This window comes from Tiliqua scincoides, chromosome 5, assembly GCF_035046505.1.
Source record: "Tiliqua scincoides isolate rTilSci1 chromosome 5, rTilSci1.hap2, whole genome shotgun sequence".
Lineage (NCBI taxonomy): Eukaryota > Metazoa > Chordata > Lepidosauria > Squamata > Scincidae > Tiliqua > Tiliqua scincoides.
Window position 1 is genome coordinate 31,901,492 of NC_089825.1, and position 26,340 is coordinate 31,927,831.

The 26,340-nt window shown below is 43.1% G+C and overlaps 1 protein-coding gene across 1 annotated transcript in view; it reads right to left on the minus strand.

The window, feature by feature from the left end:
* Positions 1 to 25,792, minus strand: part of ETV1 (ETS variant transcription factor 1) — a 104,664-nt gene extending 78,872 nt beyond the window's left edge. Inside the window, exons 1-5 of the mRNA XM_066628328.1 lie at positions 25,735 to 25,792; positions 25,079 to 25,228; positions 24,220 to 24,307; positions 22,529 to 22,576; positions 11,567 to 11,620 (exon numbers count right to left, since the gene is read on the minus strand). Coding sequence (XP_066484425.1) covers positions 11,567 to 11,620; positions 22,529 to 22,576; positions 24,220 to 24,307; positions 25,079 to 25,123 — 235 coding nt within the window. The 5' untranslated portion in view covers positions 25,124 to 25,228; positions 25,735 to 25,792. The remainder of the gene's footprint in view (positions 1 to 11,566; positions 11,621 to 22,528; positions 22,577 to 24,219; positions 24,308 to 25,078; positions 25,229 to 25,734) is intronic.
* Between the last annotated feature and the right edge of the window lie 548 nt (positions 25,793 to 26,340).

A 26,340-nucleotide genomic window follows, 5' to 3' on the forward strand; every position in this document is an offset into this window, starting at 1 on the left:
ACACTGTCAATGCTGCCTTCTCTAACACATCCTTGCAAAAAACAAACACCTTGGGATGAGCACGGAAAGCATTCCTTCACAACTCTGCCTTATTTTTATGGGAAGTTTCTTTTAACACTGTGTTGGTAGCCTTTAAAGGTTGGTAGTTTTTAAAGGTTCCTAACATCATCTGCTAAAATGAAGATACCTGGGTTAGAGCCCAGTTCAGACTCGTGCATGCTGGCTTACTGCCAGGGCGCAATGTCACAAACATAAGACGCCCTTTGTGTGCCCTTACCATGGGCCCAGTGCCAGAGCTAACCCAGCATAAGCCAGCACTGGGCCAGCTCTGGCACTGGGCTCAAGTTCTGCCACCCAGCGGTCACCCAGACTGCCTGGCGGCAGAGAGTTCACTGACAGCGTGGAGGAAGGCAGGGAGGAGGCATTCTAGGGTAGGGGAAGGCAGGCAGAGGACAGGGTGGAGGTGTGGAGTGGCGAGAAACCAATGGAGCTTGAGATTCACCAGATCCTGAGCCCCATGTCAGACAGCGCGGTCCAACACAGGACTCTCAGATTCTGCGCCAGCTCAAGATCCATTGCAGAATCGAATAGCCCCATTGTGGGGCTTCTTCCATTACTGAGGGGAAGAGGATAAAAGTTCCTGTCTCCTGAGGAGCCGTTGCGGCTATCCAGTTGTGCGTTGGATGCCATGGCAGCCATTTTGGTGCCACGGCAGCCCCACACTCCAGGCAGCTCAAGATTAGGCTGCCTTTCCTCTATCCAGAGCATTTCCCCAAGCCTACTGCTCCTTTTTTCCTTTTGAATTTTTAATTCTTTAAACAAATACCTAAATACTACAAACTCAGGCAAACTCACACATGCATATTATTACCCAATCACTATAATATCAACTGACGGCTTGTATGTGTAAAATGGTTGGCACAGATCAAAAGCCCGAAACAGAATTTTCTTATTACCCAATACTGCAAGATATAAATTTTTTCCATTTGGGGTCATTAGGACATTCATGGTGAGTACTGAATGAGAAGTCATGCATAAGTGACGCAATCCTCAGAAACCATTATAGATAAAATTCAATTTCCCACAAAAGTCAAAAAACTTCAGGAACCAAGGCAACAGCTTGCTTTCTGATTTTGTTATTAAGCATTCTTGCCATTAGCCCCAAAGTGCAAGCTATCCCAATTTTCCCCCCTAGGATTATCTAAAAATTAACTCTGTTGTCATACATTGTAATGACCTATGGTTATAAATTAATAATAAATTTCAACTCTGTTGTCATATATCGAAATACATCCTTTCCAGGAGGAAAAAAAAAAAATCCTGAATTAAAGTAGATATACAGAAAACAGTTTACTCTCCGAGTGCATAAATACAACTCACAAATCAGCACTGTCTTGATAGAATTTGCTAATGTAACCCCATACACTTCAAGATCTGCAACTAGTTCAAATCTACAACTAGTTTAACTTATTTTTTCCTCTTCTGCTGCAGACAGTTTTTCAAACTTGCCATGAAAATAAAATAGATTCACAACTGTGTAGTGGCCAATGAAGAGACATTATGAAGCTCATTAAATCACATTCCTTCAAATCCCCCGCTCAGTCCAGCCCTACAATGTTATTCCATTTAACTGCCATTTCCCCATAGACTTTCTCTCCCACAGAGAAAAATCACAATCCCCTTTCTGTGTTGAGACCTTTTAACCATTTAAAAACAAAACACCTAGGCCTGTATTTATGCAAAAATCTATAAAATAAATCTATACAATAAAATCATGAAATACACAGATAGGATATCCTGGGTTTGCCACACAAAATTACCCAACTGCTTTTCTTAGATAGATATCTTTACAAAGCTCACACATGTAATATACACAGCCAAAGCCCGTGCTGGAAACTCAGTAACCTTTGTTGGATTAACTCCCCAGGAAGCTGGCCTGACCTTTACTTTAGAAAGGAGAAAGCAAGGAAAATAAACAAATAAATGCTCTTTTTGATAGCATTGTGTAAATTGTGGCTAAAGAGGTTTGTGCTCTTTTCTCTCTCACATAACACCAGAACCAGGGGACATCTGCTAAAATTGAGCATTAGGACAAATATATATATATATATATATATATATATATATATATATATATATATATATATATATATCGATGTGTGGTCGGTCTGTGGAACTCCATGCCACAGGATGCGGTGATGGCATCTGGCCTGGATGCCTTCAAAAGGGGACTGGACAAATTTCTGGAGAAAAAGTTCATCATGGGTTACAAGCCATAACGTGTATGTGCAACCTCCTGATTTTAGAAATGGGTTACCTCAGAATGCCAGATGCAAGGGAGGACACCAAGATGTAGGTCTCTTGTTGTCTTGTATGCTCTCTGAGGCATTTTGTGGGCCACTGTGAGATATAGGATGCTGGACTAGATGGGCCTATGGCCTGATCCAGCAGGGCTGTTCTTATGAATTACAGCAGAGTTAACAAAACACCTATGTCCCAATCCATAGGAGAGTATGAAGTAGCCAGGGCTATGGAATTCTTCCCCCCCCCCCAAAAAAAAAAAATGTTTTTTTTTAAATCCTGCAGATCATGGGACATCTGAACTAGCCCCTATCCAAACAGCTGATCAGTGGGATTTTGAGAACGTGGTGCATCTGTAGCCCTGGCTACTGCATCACATATGAAAACTATGCACTCAGGGCCTTGTCTGTACATGAGGCTCCCCATCTAAGGAAGGGAATCTGGCTTCCACACACAAGTGCTTTTTGGAGGATGGGACTCCATAATGCGGGAGGAGAAGCATACTGACAATCTCTGACAGTTTTAATGCATGGTTCATTGTCATTCTCTGAGAATCATTGACTTATTTTGTAACAACAATAGTTGGAGATACAAAGTAGTGGCAGAACTTTGCACTCCTAGGGAGACGGTTCGGACATACCCCCAAATTGCATTTGCACTCAGTACAGACACTGAATTTATACAATCTAAAGGATGATAATGCCTGCTTGTATTAGGACCAGAATATTAGTAACAGAATATCCTACAGCAAACTTTCAAGTCTGATCAAATTCTTCATCAAGCAGTTGGTGAGCAAAAAGAGGAGTGGGGAAGAAGGCCCTGTTCTAGGAGCCCCAGCAGTTTACAGCCTGTAAAACCTAAAGATCCATACCGGGTAAGATGGTGGAATGCCTCATCAAAGATAGGATCTCAAAACACATAGGAGCCCCAGCAGTTTACAGCCTGTAAAACCTAACATCCATACCGGGTAAGATGGTGGAATGCCTCATCAAAGATAGGATCTCAAAACACATAGACGAACAGGCCTTGCTGAGGGAGAGTCAGCATGGCTTCTGTAAGGGTAAGTCTTGCCTCACAAACCTTATAGAATTCTTTGAAAAGGTCAACAGGCATGTGGATGCGGGAGAACCCGTGGACATCATATATCTGGAATTTCAGAAGGCGTTTGACACGGTCCCTCACCAAAGGCTACTGAAAAAACTCCACAGTCAGGGAATTAGAGGACAGGTCCTCTCGTGGATTGAGAACTGGTTGGAGGCCAGGAAGCAGAGAGTGGGTGTCAATGGGCAATTTTCACAATGGAGAGAGGTGAAAAGCGGTGTGCCCCAAGGATCTGTCCTGGGACCGGTGCTTTTCAACCTCTTCATAAATGACCTGGAGACAGGGTTGAGCAGTGAAGTGGCTAAGTTTGCAGACGACACCAAACTTTTCCGAGTGGTAAAGACCAGAAGTGATTGTGAGGAGCTCCAGAAGGATCTCTCCAGACTGGCAGAATGGGCAGCAAAATGGCAGATGCGCTTCAATGTCAGTAAGTGTAAAGTCATGCACATTGGGGCAAAAAAATCAAAACTTTAGATATAGGCTGATGGGTTCTGAGCTGTCTGTGACAGATCAGGAGAGAGATCTTGGGGTGGTGGTGGACAGGTCGATGAAAGTGTCGACCAAATGTGCGGCGGCAGTGAAGAAGGCCAATTCTATGCTTGGGATCATTAGGAAGGGTATTGAGAACAAAACGGCTAGTATTATAATGCCGTTGTACAAATCGATGGTAAGGCCATACCTGGAGTATTGTGTCCAGTTCTGGTCGCCACATCTCAAAAAAGACATAGTGGAAATGGAAAAGGTGCAAAAGAGAGCGACTAAGATGATTACGGGGCTGGGGCACCTTCCTTATGAGGAAAGGCTACGGCGTTTGGGCCTCTTCAGCCTAGAAAAGAGACGCTTGAGGGGGGACATGATTGAGACATACAAAATTATGCAGGGGATGGACAGAGTGGATAGGGAGATGCTCTTTACACTCTCACATAATACCAGAACCAGGGGACATCCACTAAAATTGAGTGTTGGGCGGGTTAGGACAGACAAAAGAAAATATTTCTTTACTCAGCGCGTGGTCGGTCTGTGGAACTCCTTGCCACAGGATGTGGTGCTGGTGTCTAGCCTAGACGCCTTTAAAAGGGGATTGGACGAGTTTCTGGAGGAAAAATCCATTATGGGGTACAAGCCATGATGTGTATGTGCAACCTCCTGATTTTAGGAATGGGTTAAGTCAGAATGCCAGATGTAGGGGAGAGCACCAGGATGAGGTCTCTTGTTATCTGGTGTGCTCCCTGGGGCATTTGGTGGGCCGCTGTGAGATACAGGAAGCTGGACTAGATGGGCCTATGGCCTGATCCAGTGGGGCTGTTCTTATGTTCTTATGTTCTTAAGATGTCATTGAAGGGATTTTTGCAGAATTGAATCAGTCTCTTTTTGCTTGCCAGTTGCTTGATTAAGGGCATAATCCTAACCCCTTATGTCAGTACTTTCCAGCACTGGCATAGCGGTGCCAATGGGATGTGTGCTGCATCCTGCAGTTGGGTGTCACTCACGGAGGACTCTTCAGAGTAAGAGAATGCTTGCTCCCTTACCTCGGAGCTACACTGCCCTTATGTCAGTGCCGGAAAGCACTGACATAAGGGGTTAGGATTGCACCCTAAGAGTTTTGTAGGACTCAAAAGTTGGCTGTTTGATATTCTGCAACTTTTTGCACAACTTTTTCTCCTAATAAAGGCATTGTGGGATCCTAGGGGCGTCACTCAATGGTGTGCGGGGCAACAGCAGGTAGGTTAGCCTCAGAGGTTGCCACGGGGTGGGGGTTCACATCATCTGGGTCCTCCTCTCTGGTGGCAGTGAGCAGGCAAGCAGCAGCAGATCCAGCAGGGCCTCCTGTCTCACCAGAACTGCCCTGCGTCACAGGCCTCTTTAGTACTCTACAGCTTCCCCACCGGCTCCTCCCCTTCCTCTCCAGCCTTCCTTAAAGGAGCTGCCAGCTCAACCATAGCCGGCTTCTGACCTGTGAGGCTGCCATCCTGCCCATCACCCAGTTGTGGCGGCAGGGGTGGGGGCTGTCCGGGTCCTCAACCAAACTCTCCGCGATGCCTCCTGGCCAGTGCCCACCCCCACCCCAGGAGGACCCAGGAGGTGGACCCAGGAGGTGTCAGGGCTCTTCAGCTTCCTCCCAAGCTGGGCGCAAAGCCTCCCATCACCGCCAGGCTGAGCTGCAGCGGCTGCATCAGCCCCATGGCCAGACCTGGGGGCAGCGCTCTCAGACTCACCCAGCATGCGCATCTCCTGCGGCAGCCCATCAAGATGGGGGGAAACCCCCCGGACAGGACAGGGATGCTGCCGCTTCACCATCCACACCCATGTACTACCTGCCCAGCTGGGGAGAAGGGGGCCCTACGGAGGACTGGCCACTTCCCCTGGCTGGCCACCAGGCCTGAACTCCAACAGGCATTATTTTATTCTGAACTCCAACAGGCATTATTTTATTCTGAATTGTGGATTTCCCTCCTTTTTTTAATGGCCAAAACCCTTTTGTAGACTCTAAAATCTTCCTGGATCACAAGTAGCTCTACAGAACATTGGTACAACAGGATGAAATGCACAAAGTGAATTTTCCACTATCTTTAGCATTTATACAGACACAGCGGTGTGCCCCAAGGATCTGTCCTGGGACCGGTGCTTTTCAACCTCTTCATAAATGACCTGGAGACAGGGTTGAGCAGTGAAGTGGCTAAGTTTGCAGACGACACCAAACTTTTCCGAGTGGTAAAGACCAGAAGTGATTGTGAGGAGCTCCAGAAGGATCTCTCCAGACTGGCAGAATGGGCAACAAAATGGCAGATGCGCTTCAATGTCAGTAAGTGTAAAGTCATGCACATTGGGGCAAAAAATCAAAACTTTAGATATAGGCTGATGGGTTCTGAGCTGTCTGTGACAGATCAGGAGAGAGATCTTGGGGTGGTGGTGGACAGGTCGATGAAAGTGTCGACCCAATGTGCGGTGGCAGTGAAGAAGGCCAATTCTATGCTTGGGATCATTAGGAAGGGTATTGAGAACAAAACGGCTAGTATTATAATGCCGTTGTACAAATCGATGGTAAGGCCACACCTGGAGTATTGTGTCCAGTTCTGGTCGCCGCATCTCAAAAAAGACATAGTGGAAATGGAAAAGGTGCAAAAGAGAGCGACTAAGATGATTACGGGGCTGGGGCACCTTCCTTATGAGGAAAGGCTACGGCGTTTGGGCCTCTTCAGCCTAGAAAAGAGACGCTTGAGGGGGGACATGATTGAGACATACAAAATTATGCAGGGGATGGACAGAGTGGATAGGGAGATGCTCTTTACACTCTCACATAATACCAGAACCAGGGGACATCCACTAAAATTGAGTGTTGGGCGGGTTAGGACAGACAAAAGAAAATATTTCTTTACTCAGCGCGTGGTCGGTCTGTGGAACTCCTTGCCACAGGATGTGGTGCTGGCGTCTAGCCTAGACGCCTTTAAAAGGGGATTGGACGAGTTTCTGGAGGAAAAATCCATTATGGGGTACAAGCCATGATGTGTATGCGCAACCTCCTGATTTTAGGAATGGGTTAAGTCAGAATGCCAGATGTAGGGGAGAGCACCAGGATGAGGTCTCTTGTTATCTGGTGTGCTCCCTGGGGCATTTGGTGGGCCGCTGTGAGATACAGGAAGCTGGACTAGATGGGCCTATGGCCTGATCCAGTGGGGCTGTTCTTATGTTCTTATGTTCTTATGTACAAACTGCAAAGAAGGGCAGGGGAGAAAAAAAAACAAGGGAGGGGCTTGTATAAAAATAAAGTTGCTATGGGAAAACATTTCTCTGGAAAGTAACCAACTTTCTAGCACCGAGGAGGGCAATGCAATGCAACAAACATTCCCTTACCTGGAGGAGGCCTCCGTGAGTGCCCCCCAACTGCAGGATGCAGCACATGCCCCACTGGCACAGCTATGCCAGTGCTGGAAAGTTGGTTAGGATTGCGCCCTTAGTTAAACACACATTCTGATCTCAATTCCATTTCAAACTAATACTTTGTGTTTCACCACATTAATCAAAAAATGGGGTCCTGTCTTGCAAAGGGCTTAGAGGCTATTTAACCATACAGCTTACATGCCAATAACATGTCCCATGCCACTTTACAACACCTTCATTTTTAAATGAACAGGCACTTGATTTCAAAAAGGTTACAATGCTTGATCAATAGTTTATTTGAGCAATTTTTTTAATCAGTTATATAGTATGTTGAGATAAGGAAATGTTACTGGCGAAATCCATTTTGAGAAAGAAGACCAAGCTGAATGACTGGGATTGCCATACTTACTTTCTGGAGAAATGGAATGATAACTGCAGAATTTTTTGCAGAATTGAATTAGGCTCTTTTTGCTTACCAGCTGCTTGATTAAGAGTCCTGTAGGACTCATAGCTTGACCATACAATCTGTATAACCAGTGAAGAACATTAAAAGAAAGCATCTGACTAGGGACCGTGCCTCCAGCGAAATTATGGTCCACTTACTTTTAAGTCTTTTATCTTCTCTTAGAGAAAATGTAGGCTGTTTAGAAAGAATTATGCCAGTCTGAAGTGGAAGTCTGATTTTTCACTTGATAAAGTGGTCTTGAGAAATGCACATACAGCCTTGGTAGATATCATATTACCATATCCTGAAAGGGATGTTTGTAGTTATTTTCAGTCTGTGGTAATTTGTGAATTTGCTGGGAGAAGAGGACTTTCACAAAACTCTTTCATCATAAAAAAGTGAGAGAATGTCACCAGTAGTCTATAAAATCATGAAAAGGAGCCTTGAAATATGGGTGGTGATAGAGCCAACGTAGGAGTCCTACAACGACCACTCTCTCTCTCTCCCCTCTCCCTCCCCTCACAAACTTCAGGATGGCCAAGAACTATTACGTAATTTCAGCTGAAATTATATATATTTCATGTGTCTCTTTTTAGTTATTAAAAGCAGGCAGCCTTGAACTGCCCATCCCACTCTTTATATAAACTACTGGTGCCCCATCAGGCTGAGTGAAAGCCCATCAGGCTTTCCTTAGCAACCATGCATGCTTCCTGAGAGAACAGTGAGTACCTCATTGTTTAACACAATGTATCTGCTGCACCCTTGATAACAAGGCTTTGTATCTGGATATCGGATCCAAGAAGGAATTCTCCAATTCCACTTTCAAAATTATCAGAAGAATTGCATGGAAAAATGCAGTCCTGTCACTACCTTTCTATGGGTCTGCCTGCCTCTGATAAGGAATGATTCAACAACTGTGTCTTATTTTGTCTAATCTTAATTTCACGTCAGTAGGGAAAGGAGCGTCTAGCTGCTTTGCCCCTTCACTTAAGACAACCTGTGCTCTAAAATATGAACTTCAGAAACTTATGGACCCAATTCTATCCAACTTTCCAGCACTGATGCAGCCACAATGCAGGTCTGAGGTGAGAGAACAAATGTTCCCTTACCTTGAGGAGGCCTCTGTGACACACAAACCCCCATTGCAGGTTGCAGCACACAACCCGTTGGCACGGCTGCATCAGCACTGGAAAGTTGGATAGGGTTGAAGCCTAAATTGCTAAACTTTTCTGAAAAAATCATTTAACCTTCTCAAATGCAACCAATGCTTTGGGAAGAACTGGTCTACCCAGTCAAGGATCAAGACCCTAACTGCCCATGGGGATGCCTTATGGGCCCTGGCAAAAGAAGTTCTTGACACATTCACCACAAATTTCCATTCATACTTTCCTTAGCAACCATGCATGCTTCCTGAGGGAACAGTGAGTACTTCATTGTTTAACACAATGTATCTGCTGCACCCTTGATAACAAGGCTTCATGTCTGGATATCGGATCCAAGAAGTAAGTTTGGATACCATAAAGGCAAGGAAACCCCAGAACAGTCAGGCAAGAAATCCCAACCAAACAGAAATGACTGGGAAAAAGCAATACATATGCTTGCAAGGAGACTGTGAAGTCATAGTTCAGGATACAAATATTGCCAGTGCGCCAGCCATCTTTTCCAGCTTCCATTTACAGGGCCAACTGAGAGAATGGGACGATTGGACCGGACTACAGAGATTAATCACAAGTAAGCTGCTGCAGTACCAAAGGTCCAAGAACATTTCTGACACAGGTTTAATTCCTACTTTCACTTTATTCACATGTAATCAAATGATAGTCCATCACTTTATGCTTACCATCATTAGGTGGTACTTTCATCACTAGTCACAGTTAAGCAGCCAACAGGGATTAAAAGCCACAATGATGAGATAATGAAATGAATGGGGTGTTTGTCAGTTGTGTGAACTAGGCCTTCAATGGACAGTCTATACAAAGTTCATTTAAAACTACCAAATCAAGGTCAGTGTTTATTTCCAAGTTGTGCATGAAGCTCACCAAGATATCCATAAACAGTTTAAAAGTACATCTGATATCCCAATTTTGTTCAGAGTTTCAGTAACTGTGTTTGCACTGTGATGACGACAGTGGAATGCTACACAAGATCCCACTTATTTCATAAATACCCTGTTAGTACAACTAATTGCCAATACTAGATACTCATGATTCTTATGGTCTAATCTTATGGCCGGGAAACACTGGCATACTGCCAGGTACACCAGCACAAAGATGGCCATAGGATCACAGAAGCCTCTTCACTGGTGGCTGTTCCAGAGCCATCAGCGTAGCAGCCAAAAAGCCACCTGACACCAGCAGTGGGGCACAGACCAGTCGCCGGCACAGTCCTGTCAGTAGAAAGGTGGGAAAGGGGCAGGGAGTGGGGCAGGACAAGACGAAACCAGTGGTGACTGGATTCCAAACCCCCGTCCTAGGTTGGACATGCCCCCAGCGAGTATGTCCAGAGTTATGCCAGCAGCACAGGTAGCATAGCTCTGAAGTCCCATAGGAAGTGGCCAGAACACTTTTGGTAAGTATTCCTCTTCCCACTTGTCTCAACCAGCCTCTCCGATAAGACAGCGCGTTGGAGGAAGTGGACATCACACCAGTGGCCCTGTATCCAACACACTGTCTCCACAAAGAATTGGGCTGTTGGAGACAGCTCATGGTACCAAGATTGGCATTCCAACTCCTCCAAACTCAACTTTGTCCCTAATGAAGTGATTCTCAAACTCACTGGGAATCTGAGAACCACTGTAAGCAATTGTGGGGGCAGGAACTTGGAGGAGGGATGTGCCCCAGTGGTGCCTCAGCAATCGCGGAGCCACAGGCACCCAGAGGCTTGCCAACCTACCTGAGGGGGCCTGCAAGCCTTGGAGAGGATCCGGGAGGCCTGCAGCCCCCTCTGTGGGTCTCCCCCAAGTTTGTTTCACTCCAATCTGAAGGTCGGAACAACTTCCTGTTTACTTCGGGTTTACTGCTAGTCACTCCAACCTTCAGAATGGAGTGAAACAAAGCTTGGGGGAGACCCGCAGAGGAGGCTAAGGGCCTCACTGACCCTCTCCAAGGCTTGCAGACCCCCCTCAGGTAGGCTGGCAAGCCTCTGGGTGCCCACGGCACTGCAACAACTGTGGCATCACCATGGCATCCATTACTGGGTCACTCCCCTTAAGGGGAAATGACCCTTTTTTTTTGTTCCTATGAAGGCTCGCGACCCACCACTTTGAGCACCACTGTCCTAATGGATCCAGGTGTAGCCCTGCTATGTCAGGCAGATTGTTTATCCAGCACTGGCAAAGCACCACCAATGGTGGCAGGTGACATAGCCGCCTTGGGTGCCCTTCGGGGAGAAAGGCAGAATACAAATCTAATAAATAAATAGCGAGAAGCAGGAGACAAAGTTGGTTCTGTTTGCTAGATTTAAACAAAAAAAGGGGGGAATTCCTTTGTGCCAACAGACATAGGAGATAGTAGGATCAGGCTCTCAAACTGAGTTTCCCATTTTGTTAGAAGAATACACCATTTCCACATTCTCCCAAAACAACCCTCAATACTAGACTGTGAAGACAAACACACGAACGCAGGAGAAATGAGATCCCCTTCGATAATCAAACTGAACTTTGCCAGGTCAGCAATTATCTTCTCCATGGGATTTTATGGTAATGTCACGAACTGCCAGCCACAATTATCATACGACTACTCGATACACACAAGCAAAGACATTGAAAACATTTATTTATTTTTAAAAGGAAAAGGAGAAGAAAAAAAGTTAAAGGAAGACGGTGAGCTATACTATACTTACAACTCTCAGCCTGGTAGTCTGGCACAAACTGCTCATCATTGTCAGGTACCTGAGCTGAAGACGGGGGAAAAACAGAAAGAAAAGGATTAACATATACAAGCCACCAAAAAAATGAAAAAACCCACGCCAAAAAAAACAACACCCAATTATAGCTCTTTGGAGTAACTGGAGCCAAATCAAAGGCAAAAAGTCAAAATTACACACAAAAACCAAACAGAAAATGAAGTTGGAAATTCAGCACAAAATGCAGAATGCTAACCTGGAGCCTTTTATTTTTCCTTTTCAAACCACCGAATATTAACTTATAAAAGGTTGGGCACATATTAGAACACTGCAGGATTTAGTTCAGTAAAAACAGTCGTCAGAGATTTGCCAAGCCAGCCACCCACGCATAAGAACTAAAGGCAGGTAGCAGTTACCCACATCAGGTTTGAGCTTGCATCCAGCCAACTTTAGAGACAAGACTGCATCTACAGAATGATAGATGAAGGGTATCACTTGATACAGCAACCAAAAGGTGAAATATAAGGTACGCACAAGCCCAGGGAAGCCTTTTCAAATCATTACCTATGAACAGTTGTCGCATTTTATGGACAGAACAATGCTACTGTGAAAAGAAGGCAAGGGATATTAATTAAGTAAGATGGAAAAGAGTGAGAGAGAGATATTTCATTTTCAATGGTGTGAAATTAGAGGACAGATCTAAACCAATTTTAGTTGTACCAAGAACTCCAGGCTGCTCATTCAAAAACAGTTCCAATTATTTTTTATTTTAACACAGATGGGAACTTGGCTACATGCCTCTGAAATCAGAATGCCTTTTAAACATTCACAATTTAGATTACATATTAAGGTGGTTTCTACAAAGAAACCTAAGCAACGCTAGGATTAACAAGGATTCACTCTGCATCCACCGAAGTGGCTTCAAAGTCATCTAAACGAAATTGGCTGCTGAAGAAGCGAAGCTAGAATACAAAATTTCACTTCTCTAAATTCTATTGGCGCTGTATACAATCAAGGGTTTCTTCTTATGCATTTTTTGGTACTTGGAAGCCACTCTCAATGAGTCCAAGTATTTGAGTTACTTTGTATTCCACCTTTCAACATAAAAAGTTCTTGAAGCAGCTTACAAAACAAGCACACACACAAAAATTACACAACATTTATATCCCTGCTGCATTTTTCAGCTGTCAACATCTCTGGACCAAAATCTGTTAGCTGAGTTATGTCTATTGACACCAAGGCAAGCTTGTTTCCAACTGAGCACCACTCAACACACAGTGGGTGAAAAAGGTCAAATATAAAACCTGCTGGTGATAGAACAACTACAACTTTTTGTCCAGTTTTATTGTTTTGGTTCCTGTGGCCTCCTTATCTTTCCACTATGGATACAAATCAGGGTTCTACAAATGTTGACTTGGCTTACTAGTCAGCAATTATTTTATGGTTGCCACCAATGCCCTCTCTTTCATCAGATTATCTGCCATGTGAACTGGGATATGGAGGCAATAAAAAATAGAAGGATCCTCTTCAGCTGTTGAGAAGGGACTCCTGTCATTTCTTAACTTCTCAAGGATGGCAGAGGAAACAAGATCTCTGACAATGTAGTCTGTGTGGTGCTACATGTCCTTCAAGCCAGAAGGACCTGGAAGCATTCACCCCTGGTGAGCTAGTGAGTGGATTTATGGATGCTTGACGCAAAACCACGGCCAGTGTGAGAGTCGGGACTGGGAGGGGAAAAGCCAAATGACATTTCACCTAATCAAACCAAATCAAAGAGGCTTCACTGTCCAACATTTCTCTCTGGTTCAACCAACCTATTGCACCTGGTCATCCTATGCATGCTTATTTAGAAATAAATCCCACTGTGTCAAATGGGACTAACTCCTAGTTAAGGGTGTACAGGATTGTAACCCTAGTATGACAACTAGAGTTCTCTCCCAAGGGTTTATTGGTGATCCAAAATGTACATGTCAGAGGAAATTATTTTGTTTCATGATTAAAGCCGTTCTTGGCCTCTACTCATATAATAGGAAAACCAATGGTGGGTATACAATCTAATCTTAATGAGGATTAATGTCCATCTAAAAGCAAGACAGATGTTAAAGCTATAGAAGATGCAACTATACCCTATAATTTTTCTTCAAGCAGCAAAAGCCAATCCTGGTTTTCACTCCTCATACACACATACACAGCAAAAGAAGAACAAATGACTCAACTATCACAGCATTAACAAGTGATCACAGAATCAAGATAATATATCAGGCTTTTCATCTTAATATCATCTAACACAAGACGCATGCACACACTCATTAAGGTTAATAAAAATTATGCACAAAAGTCAAGATAATACTGTAGAAAAAAATGCACGATGAAATTAATCTCCACAGGTCAAGAAAGAAAAGTGGGAAGTTGTTTACTAAGGCTGGGCTCCAAAGAACTGTTTAGGCTCAAATGAGGGGGTTGGGTTACCCTAGTTTTGTGTATGTGAGTGAGTGAGTGAGTGAGTGAGTGAGAGAGAGAAAAATCAGCTGGTTCTCATACCATGTCACAATCCGCTTTCAAAACTCCCCTCTGTTTCACAAACAGTGTGCCATGAAGTACAAGGTGCTGCTGTTTAATGAATCAGCCATGTCTAATGGCTCCCGGGCTAATGGAATTTGTTTCATGGATGCTCAGATCTTGATCCCAGTTTTTAGATCATACCCACACCATCATCACTTGCTTATTGCTTTATTCACTATACATCATGAGACTGAATTTGACTCAAACTGAAGTAGTTTGAGATGAAGGCAACAATCTATGCAGCTGCTACGATGACCATATAAAAGGATAGCTATACAGACCTCACCCGCTAACATGTTTCAGAGAAAAATGTATCACAGTCATAAACCACTACCCTTTAATGGCAAACAGTTTATGGAATTTGTGAAAGTACCACTGTGTCTATGGCTTTAATAGTGGAAACATGGAAGCCTGACTATATTCATACACTTGTACACTATGAAGAAGCAACAGATCTGCTGCTCAGCAACTAGTAAAGTACTTGATACATCACTGCATCTTTTGCACCAAGTTACTCTATTATTATTATTATTATTATTATTATTATTATAGAAGACCAAACACCACTCCAATTCTATTTAAAATCAGTTTAATTCCAGGTGTACATATGATGGGTTAACTTTCTCCTTCCCCCCCATCAAACACAATGCCCCTCACTGTTGAGAGCCTGCTTTTCCTTCAAAGATCTCAGAGCCACATTCAAGTCTCATAGCAACTTTGTAAAGTAGGTTCAGACAGAGAGGTTCCGCCTGGACTGTGCCACTGGGAACCTGAACTTGGATTCTCACACTGTAGCATCTCTACCATTCTGATTCACAAGCCAGAAAGAGAACTCAACACCAGCATTTGACAAGTGGTTTCCTTCAGAACAGCAGATAAATAGGAAGGGATGAAAAAATTCAACTGCCATTCTGAAAAAGGCACAGAAGGAAATTGATGCATTTGTGAAAGTTCCAAGATTGACTATTAAACTGCACAAATGTAAAAACCGGCATACATTTTACACCCCAAACTTGCTACACATCAGTGTAACTCACAGCATTGGAAACAACTCAAACTCCTGGATCTTCATTCTCCACTAATCTGGGAGTACAGAGCATATTTTAAGATGAAAACGAAAAAGGAAGAAACTACTTTTATGTAGTTCTTTTAAAAACAATCACAAAAGAACATCGATCTTGGTTAAAGACATTCACATGTGCTTCAAGTACTGCAGAAATTTGTAGTAAAGTGCTGTATATATACTAATTGAAAAATGTAGCCCATTTGGCAGCTCTCTTTATACACATGAACCAAAAGTGTGTACACCCTGCAAGTATAACTACTCAGCAAGACATATGTAGTCGTAGATTCAGCAAAAGGTTCGGCATGTATAGCAAAAGATTCAACTTTCCCTCCCAAAGGACAGAGAATTGTCAGCACTCGCTCTTAGCACTCATTCTATAACATCTGCATATGTTGTCTCTGGACTTCAAAGTCATAATGCCACATTCAGCATGAAGGGATGATCGGCATGAAGGGACCCACAGGTATGTTTCACAGTAAATATTTATAAAATGGGAAAATCCACAGTCAAACAAAGGAGGGGGGAAGAGGACACCTGCCAATTAACCTATATAAGGGTTTAAAAAAAAAAATTTCACGTTGCAATTTACAAACTTTGCAGGAAGAGGAGCTTAAATTCAGCATTTATTTAATCCTGTCTTGTGTAAATTAAAACACAAGGACTGGAACCCGTTCCGACATTTTATGCTTCTTCTGGGATGTGACGTCTCCACCTTTGGACATGTATTCACTATCATAATGGCAAACATAAGTAAGTAATCATATCTGACTTTAATGTTACAAACAAGAGAGTTACTGACAGAATATAGAGTGAGCATTAGAATTACAGGAAGTAATAAACTTCTTGAAAGAATGGCACAAGATCGACAACTTACTTGGGAACAAGATACAGTCACTCATGTCCAACCATCCCCGCCCCGAAGAAGAGACTCTTCAGCCCTGCACAGAATGGCTGTCAAGACTCCAAAAGACTTTTTTTACCCCAGCCCTGAAGGACTTACAAGTCAGACCAGCAAGTGCACAGTTAACCGGAACGTAAATTTGAATGTCTGAAAAGAAAAATATGACTTTGGAGTACTCTAACTGCAGACACATTTAGATATCATTCATTTCCTCTTTTTCTTGTCAGGGCCAACACAGCAATTCTGCTAGACTGTCACAAAAGCTACAGAGGTTTTGAATATTGTGACAGTGGCGGGGGGGGGCATCACTGAATACGTTTGTTGGACACAGATGATAACATGGGGAGGGGGAGAGAAGAATATTTGAAGCCTGTAAATGGTCACCTTAAAGAATGAGACTGTTCCCCCACACTACAGTATTTAATTAAAGAGACTGAGAAAAAATAAATACCAAAAGCATTTCAAGAAAGCTTCAGCAATTGGTAATACTGGTTATACAGGTGGGGGGGGGGAGCTCTGTACGATTCATTCTGCATTAATAGACAAGTTGCCATCAATTCTCTGACTCCTAACATCTGTTCTTTGCTTAAGCCCGATTATTGCCAAATGCTTTTCCTCCTCCTCCACCCCCACCATCTTCTCACCATCTCCCTTGGGTGGTTGGAAAGGCAACAAATGTGTTAATTATGATCTTGACAAGGATATATCAAATGTTTACTTTTTTTAAAAAAATTCCTTGCTTAGTTAAAATTGGCTACTTGGAAACATTTAGAGACACAGGTTTACTCAAAAGTAAGCCCTGCTGAATACAGTGGGACTCCCTGACTCCCAAGCAAGCAATGTCAGATCTCATTTTAGGCTCCAATCCTATCCACACCTACCTGGGAGTAAGCCCCATCAACTATCATGGGAGTTAGTTCTGAGTAGACATGCGTGTAGGATTGGGTTTTTTAAATTAAGCACTGAAATACTTCACACTTATGTTTTAATACTAAAAGAAAGAAATCTGAATGTCTTACTTAGGGAGAAGAGAAACATTCTGATATTTCATGTATTAAGCAAGCTAGAAAAAGGCTGGAAAATGCAGCCATAAACTGACGATCGGTTTACTTTCTTCACTGGCAAACAAAACAAGAAGTATGGGGGGGGGGGAAGACGGAGGAGGGAGAATTCGGCACCAGCCCATACAAAAGGAGTTGATATTTAATTAAAACCAGCTCTATCCACTATAACAATGACCTGCAGCCAAACAAGGCAGAAGATGTGTGAGTCATTCTTTCTGCTAGTGAATGAGACAGCTGATCTGCTCAGCAATTCTTCAAGACAAGCAGTCAGAACTCCATTCACAAAAAAACAACTTCCAGCCCAGAACCATAACAGCCCCAACCACAATCTTTTCATGTCACACCCCAATAGAAAGAGAACAGAATAAACTTGAACTTTTTACATAAACACATCCGTGGCACTGCGTCGTCTCAGATATAGCACAGGCCTGACTGAGGAACAAACTTAACACACGAAAAGTCACGGAAACCGAGAAGCTGGTACAAGGTGCTTGCCAAAAGAAAAAGTTCAGAATCCACAAAAGAAAAGAGGGGGGGGGGGACATTAGGCGAAAGAAAAGGTGGATTAGAGGAAAAACTGCTATTTATAGCCCCTTTCTTGTTTAAACAACTTTCTACAGAGTAGGGCAAAACATTTCCGGTACAACTTCCTCTTCAGGTTTTGGCAGCCCATTAAGACTAGATATACCAGTGATTTCAGATTATCCAGGATTAGGTATTTCCTTAATGGAGCTAACACACACACAGCTTTGGAAAAAAGATATAATTCAAACTAGAAACAAGTATGTTGATTCTGAAACCAAGAGGCTATTCAGTGGCGGAAATGTAGTAAATCAATTAAGCATTGCTTCCTTCCAGATGTCTGACTAATATTAGAAAAATAGCTGGACAAGAAGAATACTGCACATTTTGCATCTTCTGAATGTATTAGGAAATGGGCTACCACCACCACCGCATGCTCGGTGCGAACAGTTCTTAAGAACCCTCACTCTTGCATGTCAACTGAACTAACGAAGGCATGTAATTCATGATACTTTTGAAAAGTACAGTCCAGAACCTATAACCAGCCCAGAAGCTAGTCGGTAAATAGGTACAAAATGGTTTGTCAGTTGCTGTCCAACAATGACACAAAGTTATTTTGTCTGCTCCCTGAACCATCCAGAAGTGTTACAAACATTTTGCCATAAACCACAACATTGCTACTTTGGGGGACCAAGTCTGGCTCCAGGTATCTTCCTCTTGCCAAGGTCAGGAAGTCACAGCCTCCAGAGCCCCAAAAAGTGAAAAGTAAACCTGCGTGCTAAACCTACCGTCCCAACATTGCTTCTGGGAATTTAGCCACACAATGGTCATTCCAAAATCCTATTAAATCATTGCATAGAGAGATTGATGATTCTGTTTCCTAAGTGGGATCATGTTTTTCTACACTGAAACAACACGATACAAAGCCAGATTTCTTCGTTGCTAAAAATCACCTCAATTTTCCTGACTCCTGGAGAAGGGGGGGGGGGGAGAGAAATCACCTGATCAACAGCTTCTGAATACCTAGGCAATCATATATTGCCTTCTGACTGAAATGAAAATTTGCACAATTGGGGGGGGGGGGGCTTGGCTTATACTGGCAACAATTATTAGTTTCATTCCAAAGAGAGCCAGGATTCATTGCTGCCAATGAAACAGACAAACTCTGTGAGTGGCAGGAGATCAAATACACACTCCTTTTTCAAAGTTCATTCACCAAAGTTGACAATGACTCCTGTAGCATCAGCATACTTTAAAGAAATCAATTCCTTATTATCAGGATATTCTGTGCCATCTTGAATGGGGAAGATGGAAGGAATGAAACCATTCCTTCACCTGTCCTTTTGATTAATAACAGATTCGTCTACATTAAAATCCAGATGACATTTTGTCAAATCAATAGTGACATTAAACAGAAAAAAGGGGGTGAACATAGTCACTTTATTCTTCTTAACATGTTCAAAAAGGATTTAAACATACTTCCCTTTTAGCTTCCCCCCCCCCCTTCAGCCACAAAGTGTTTCTACCATAACACAGCAGGGCTTTCAGCATCAGTTATTTTCTTCTTTTTTGTTACAGAATAAACAGCAGGAGATTCCATAATGAAAAATACATTACATTCATATTTGAGCTGATTATTTCAAGTCAATGGTTAACTTCTGTTTGCTCGGAACAACTTAATGCAACATCTACAGATGCACTCGAGGAGTCATAGTATTCAGGATCAAAATGGAGCCATCGTGGCATCACATCAAGAAAAACTAAATATTATGATACCTAAAAACCTACTATGGCACTCCTAAAACCTATTACTTGAAAGAAAGTTCCATCAGTTTCAAAGGAACTCTTGGAAACATGCACAAGAAGAACTGACACCTGTAAAGTATTGACCTGTGTCCGTGTAAGGAGTTAGGAAGCAATATCAATGCTTTACTAAATTAGGAAATAATTAACAGCCTATCATATTTTATACCCCAATATTGATTGCTTCTTTCATTTTAAACCTCAACATGGCTATCAAAATAAATAGCTGTTTTCCACTGAGGTTGGTAATTATTTTATCCTGTCCCTTATTACAAGTCATGCAGAAGGGGAAAAAGTTTTGTCAAACACTCATGAATCCTAGCAACATATTTTTGAATGTGACATTCAGGGTTTAACAGAGTGAACATTAGACAACAGCGACAAAGTAAAATGGCCTGTTTCTATTCACCACTTTGAATTATTTGCTACCTCCAATACATATGTAAATCCCATTGTTTCCAATGGCACTTTTGTGCAAAAGCTGAAAAGAGAATAGACTGTTTATGATTACTCATTTTAAGCAACATTCTCAAGAGAAGAATAGGGATAGTGATAAATATGCAGCTGAAGCGTCTCAACTATTAAAGACAATTCTTTCTCTTCCCCACCCCCTCAATTCTTTATATCCAGAGAGTTAAGCATGTTGCATGCAATAAGCAGATTTTTCTGTCCTGGTTACTACCCAGCAGGAGTTTTGAACTCAGAGGAGAATCATGTGAGGTACTATTGCACTAAGTAAAAATAGGTGGGGGGGGCGGTCAAAATGACATGCCACTTTCCTGACTACAGAGCATCATGAAAATAAATAAGTAAAAAATTGCAAGGCTGCCAATTTGGCAGTGTCCTAACTTTATGAAGATTCCAGAGGACATAAAAAGACAAATCAAGTAGTGGATAGATAAACAGGACTACATTTCAAGATCAGATTCATGACTAAAGACAGACCCGGTGGACCTGCAGTGACAGTAGACTGTGGCATTCCCAACAGATTTTTCCGGAAAGTTTGCACTATTTTTCTTTTGAGGTACAAAAAGTGATTGTGAAGTTGTAGCTTCAAAAGAACTTGGCATTTCCTTCCTTCTCTCCTCTCCTCTGTACATGCTCAGAAACCAATATTTAAATGCATTCCAAAAAGCAAGGGTTGCAATAGTATACCTGAACACTTCCGTAACAGCACTCAGTGGTAATCATATATTTCAGGAACATGGGAGTTTGCTATTTAAGTTTACCAAATTCTCCATTCCCCTGGATGCATATGTCTTGAAAAAGTTTTGGGACATTGACAATATTAAAAAGAATTTTAAAAGAAGTGTTTCAACAGCAGGAACACTGAACTCAAAACTTATTACCCAGCACCCAGACATTACCAGGTTATCCACAAACTGTTTTTGATTTGGTTTTTTTTTTTTTAAATCTTGCATCACTCAAATTTTAACTTAAACCCCCCCTTTACACAGTGTTAAAAGTGTTGCCAATCTTCTGGTTTATAAAGATGAATAAAAACTGGAATATAATCACAGGTCTTCACTGAGTTACCTTGAGCCGCATTTTAAAGGGGAAGTCTCTGCAGGAGAGCCCATGACAAGTCCTTTCCCATTTAAAGTTTACCACCTCTGTGCATGTAGAGTGTCTGATCTCTCCTGATTAGTGCTGGATATAAAAGCATGACTAAGAGAAAGACATTAGAAAAAAGGAAGGAAACCACTAACACTCTATGCTCGCTACTTGGCAAACTAGATGGAGAGATATCAAAAAGCTAGTCAGCCTATACCATGACAGCATTTCCTCTTTTCTACATTAAGCAAGCACATTCAGCTCTCCCTACTGCTTTTCCTCTCCGAAAGAAACAGAATGTCCATTCAATAAACAATAATGCACATTCAGTAAGAGATAAGAATAAAAAACTCTATGAATACCCAAAGCGTACAAACCAGAATACATGAATAGATTTGGTTTTATCTGAATAAGATTTAATTCAGCCTTAAATTTCTAGGCAAAAGTTTAAAACAAAAAACAAACAAACAAAAGATAACAAAGAATGCAGAGAATCTATATTAAATCATCTTCATGCTGGAAATAGACAAGTTTTAAAATAGCCAAATGTGACACAGAAACAAACACACACACACACACACACCCCTAACATTTGTTAGAAAAATATTCCTCGGCTTGGAAGAAACTTCTCCTGCCTTAGAAAAACTTCCTTTAAACAACATCTCACTCTACTCAAACAAAAATTCACATCTATTCAACTTCAATATCACAAGTACTGCAGAGATCTTTTCTTAAATATCTTTTCTTAAAACCTGTCAGTAGTTCAGAGAAACAGCTTCAGATTTCAAGTTATCATAAGAGACACAAGAGGAAAAAACAAACAGCAATTTCTCTCTCTCTCTCTCTCTTTCTCTCTCTCTCTCTCCCCTTTTTTCCCCAAAAGCCTCACAAAATGAAGAAATAAACCTCCTGGCTGCTGAAGTACTCGATTACACACCTAATGTTCTGTGCTGTGAGCAAGGTGGAAAGAAGACGCTTGCACTTAAATCTTGAAGCATCCCGTCCCGATGAACCCAGAGAAACTATATTCTGCCATCAGAAAAGTACTTCCACCAGAACACCAAACAATTGTACGCACTGCTCTAAAGGAAAGAGCAAGCCCAGTTCTGGCTGTGTGCAGTCTCTTGAGGTACAATAATATAAACCTGATCAATTGCAATTAAAATCTGAACAGAGGCTTGGAACTTGAAGTCTTGGTGCATTAGTTCTTGCCAAAAGCAGATGTGATTGTGAGCTGGAAGCAATTTCTCCTGGTAATTTGTGATGACACTGGATAGAGCAGCCCCACAGTCCCCAAAGACAAACTCATCAGAGGCTCTAATGTATTCATGACACATGAGGTGGCTTTTTTAGAGCTCAATTAATTGGGCTGAACATTAAGACAGCAAGTTCAGGACTTTTCCTCCCTCTCCCCCTTCCTTTCTCCTCCAGAGTTGTTTTTTTTTCTTTTTTTCTCTCTCCCCCCCCCCAAGACTTTTCCCCCTTACCTTCTGCAAGCCATGTCTCCTGTAATTGGCTCAGATCTTGAAAGAGTTCTAAGAAAAGAGAAAAAGATGCGTAAGGGGCTAGTACCTTTTTTTCCATTTTTAAGAAAACTCACATTTGTTTCTCTCTCTCTCTCTCTCCCCTCTCCCCTCCCCCCAATATTTGTTAATTCTATTTTATCTAATCTTGCCAAAATGGCAAAACTGGAAACGTCATGTAGAAGCATCTTAAGAATAATTCATCAAGAAACATATGTGACTGAGTGCTTTTCTTTTACTATCAATCCCAGCAATAATAATCAGTGCTCTTTCAGCTAACTTGCACATATGGTACAGAATGTCTATGCAACCACAAATTCAGTTAACTTTTTATTTGCCTATGCTATCTCGCCTCTTAAGATGACTACAGGCCTGCTCCATCAGTCCTTGCACAGACAGCTGCACAGGTTTGTCCCAGTTTCTGATGTGTAACACTTGAAGTAGTATACATTTCCACTAAAGCATACCAGAGTCCAAGCCTGATGCAGGATTTGAATCCAACACTCACATTTGAACTTACGTAATTCTAGTTTGAGACTCACAAGTAAGCAGTCACTTCAATGAGCAAAGACGTTTTTGAAATTATCACCAGGCAGCAGTGATTCCATAATGGATAGGAGAGTTTTTATATTCAGAGATACTCACTTTCCAAGTTATTACAGATCCTTCCCTGCAGGTTGGTGGGAGTTGCTGAAGAAGGTTCTCAGTTCAGACCGAGGAGGTTTGGGAGTCGACTGCAGGTGCTCTTAGAAAATGGCTGTTATCTCCATTTCCAAATGACACTCGGAGGCTCCCACATTCCCACAGGGCTTTAGTGTGCAGTCTCAAGAAAAGTTGTGCAGGTGTGCATACATCCACCTGAGCCAAATGCAGGCATCATATGGAACTATCTAGCAAGCCGGGGGGGGGGGAGCATAGAAAGCGATCTAGCAAGCGGGGCTGACGTAGCAATTCCATGCAAGCCACATGGAAACAACTGTGCACTGCTACAAACCTCTGTGGAACCTAGTAGTGCAAGTCACCTCTAAGGGTTAAAGTCTAGCTCACAAAGACTGGGTTAAGCACCCCACCTCACTCTTCGCTTTGCCTAGTGTTGCCAGTACTGTACTGTGGCTACCACGGCAGAGAACCATACACACAGGCCTCTGACCGGGTCAGCAAATCTTATGTTTCATTCTTGATTTGGTAAGTGCTTTGTGGCAGAGTTCAGTTTCTTGCTAAGCTGTGATGTCACCGGCACCACAAGGGAACGTGTTCAGGGACAAGGCCAGCAAGGCCTTAGTGTAAAGGAGCTGCACGCACCCTTTCAGGAGCCATGGTGCCAAGACTTGCTCAACTCTCACTTCAGGTGTGTGTGACATTATTTATGTCCCTTCAGAGCAGCAATACCTAACACAGCGAGGGTGAGTCACGGACAGCACAGCAGCAAATCGCTTTTGTCAGCTCATGTCACCTCGTGAAATGTGGTTTTCTTGTCTCATTTCTATAAATAGATGTAGACAAGAGAGCCCAGGAGGAAAGAGAACCAAAAAAAGGGGGGGGGAGGAACCACACCAAAATCACATTGAAGCACATTGTAAGGCATCTTGGTGTTTTTTGGGGGGGGGCACCAAAAACAACTTGTCCCTGCTCCCCCCCCCCCACACCATCCTCACCTTCTGAGTCATGAGCCAGATCTCGGTTAATGAATTTTCTTTTCCTGACATTTGTTGGTCGCTCATTACAGTTTCTCCCACAGGGATTCTACAAATAGAAAAGATTGGTTACTTTAAAAGGAGAAAAGGAGGGTGACGACCTTTACGATCAGTATTTTAAAAAATACTGTATATGTAATGCCTCAAAGAAAAGAAGGGGGGGCTTTTTCTATTGCACACCTGCTAATTTCAAACCAAGGGTTCCCAACAGGATTATTTTTATTCAGGGTGGAATATCTGTGCCCTCACTTTGTCTACCCAAACACACCTCTCTGTACAGGCGCCTATTCATTGCAAGGCTCCAAAGTATTAAGCAGAGGGTATATTTTTAGCAGCTTGCAGCCTTCACACCTACACAGGAGTATTTTTTTTTAAGTCAACCTTTCATTTAAAAGCCAGTTAGGAGAACAAGTGAGAGGAGGAGAGGAGCCAGCTGCTTTAAAAAAAAAAAAAATCTTATTTGTAAGAAAAAATGCTTTTAGAAATGAACTGGCTTCCTCAACTCTTCCCAGGAGTTGTCTTCCCAGGATGGCAGGCAAAAACACATGGCCAGAAACTTTGCAAGCAGGAACTATGACTTCTCTCTGCTTCCACCATGAAAATGTGATTTTTTTTGTTTCCATCCGGCCAAGCTTTTGGTCTTTGGGAGAAAAAGGAGAATTTATTACATTTTTTTTTTAAATTCCATCTTGTAAGCAGGGCACAGGAAGATCAATTCCCTCCACAAAAGACTCTTTGCCCCCCTCCCATTTTGCCCTCAGACCCCCCCACCACCACCCAGATCCCAGTTGAAGCAACAACTTTAGAACTGATCACTCACAACAGTGACCGTGTAAGGCACTTGCTGGTCATAAAAGCCATCCATCCTGCAGATTTCAGCAGAGTGATTTTTTTATGATGGTGATGGTGATGATTTTCTGGACATTGGACTGAGAGAGATCTCCTCCTCCAGGTGAAACCTCCAAGCAGCCTAAAAAACAAACAACAACAACAACAACAACAACACAAGATGGCTTTTAGATTTTGGGGGGGGAAAAAAAAAATCATGAATGAACTGCCTGTATTTGCATAGCTAATGATCCTCCAAGAGTCCCATTCATAAAAAGCGAGCCCTCCCTTTCCGCTGCCTTCCCCCTGGGTTAGAAGCAAGAGCCGGAAAAGACAAGCCAGAGGAAGGGGGGGGGGACTTTCTTTGCAAGCGATCCACGCTGCGCATTGACATGCCCGTTGTGTCCCTGGAGAGATCTGGGTCCCCACTCGCCCCACTCATTCGTACACGTGTGCAGGACGAGGACGGGCGCACCCCCAGGGCTCGGCGTTGCACCTAACGGGGAGCAAAGAGACAGACGGGGAGCGGGAGGGAGGGAGACACAGAGGCGCACGGCTGAGCTACCTTGTTGCAACACCACCACCGGCGCTACGTAAGCACCAGCCGGAGAGATGGGGGGGGGAACAAAGTTGCTGCAAAGAACCCACCTGAACGTGCCAGCAGGATGATCGGCTGCGGGGAAGAGAAAAAAAACAGCCCCCCCCCCCCGCAAAAAAAAAAAGTCGCTCCCAATTGAATGCAAACATTAATGACTGCCCAGCGCTTCCCCCCTTTGCAAGCGCCCAGCGCCACTGACAGCGTTGGGGACTCGGTGGCTCTTCCTCGCCTTCTCCTCCAGGGGCCTCCAATCCCAACTGATGGATCTCCTGCCTCCCATTGGCTCCCGGGGTCTTTCACAGGATCAGATTTCTTGCATGTCAATCAGGGCTGCCTCCTTCTCTCTCGCCCCCTTCGGGAAAAAGGGAAAAGCTGGATCCATCCAGGCGGATTCTGCCGAGGGACTCGAACGGGGTCCTGGTTCCTCCTCTCGGAGTTGACGGCGTCCAGGGAAGAATCCTGGAGCTGGATCGAGGGGGAATCTCAGCGCTGACAGTGCTTCCCAGACAGGCTGGGAAAATCTACCAGCGATCGAGTAGATCTACAGCCCAATCCTGTGCAGGTCTACTCAGAAGTAACTCCCATTATAGTCAATGGAACTTACTCCCAGGGAAATGTGGGTAGGGATGCAGCCTTAGAACCCAATTCTATGCGTG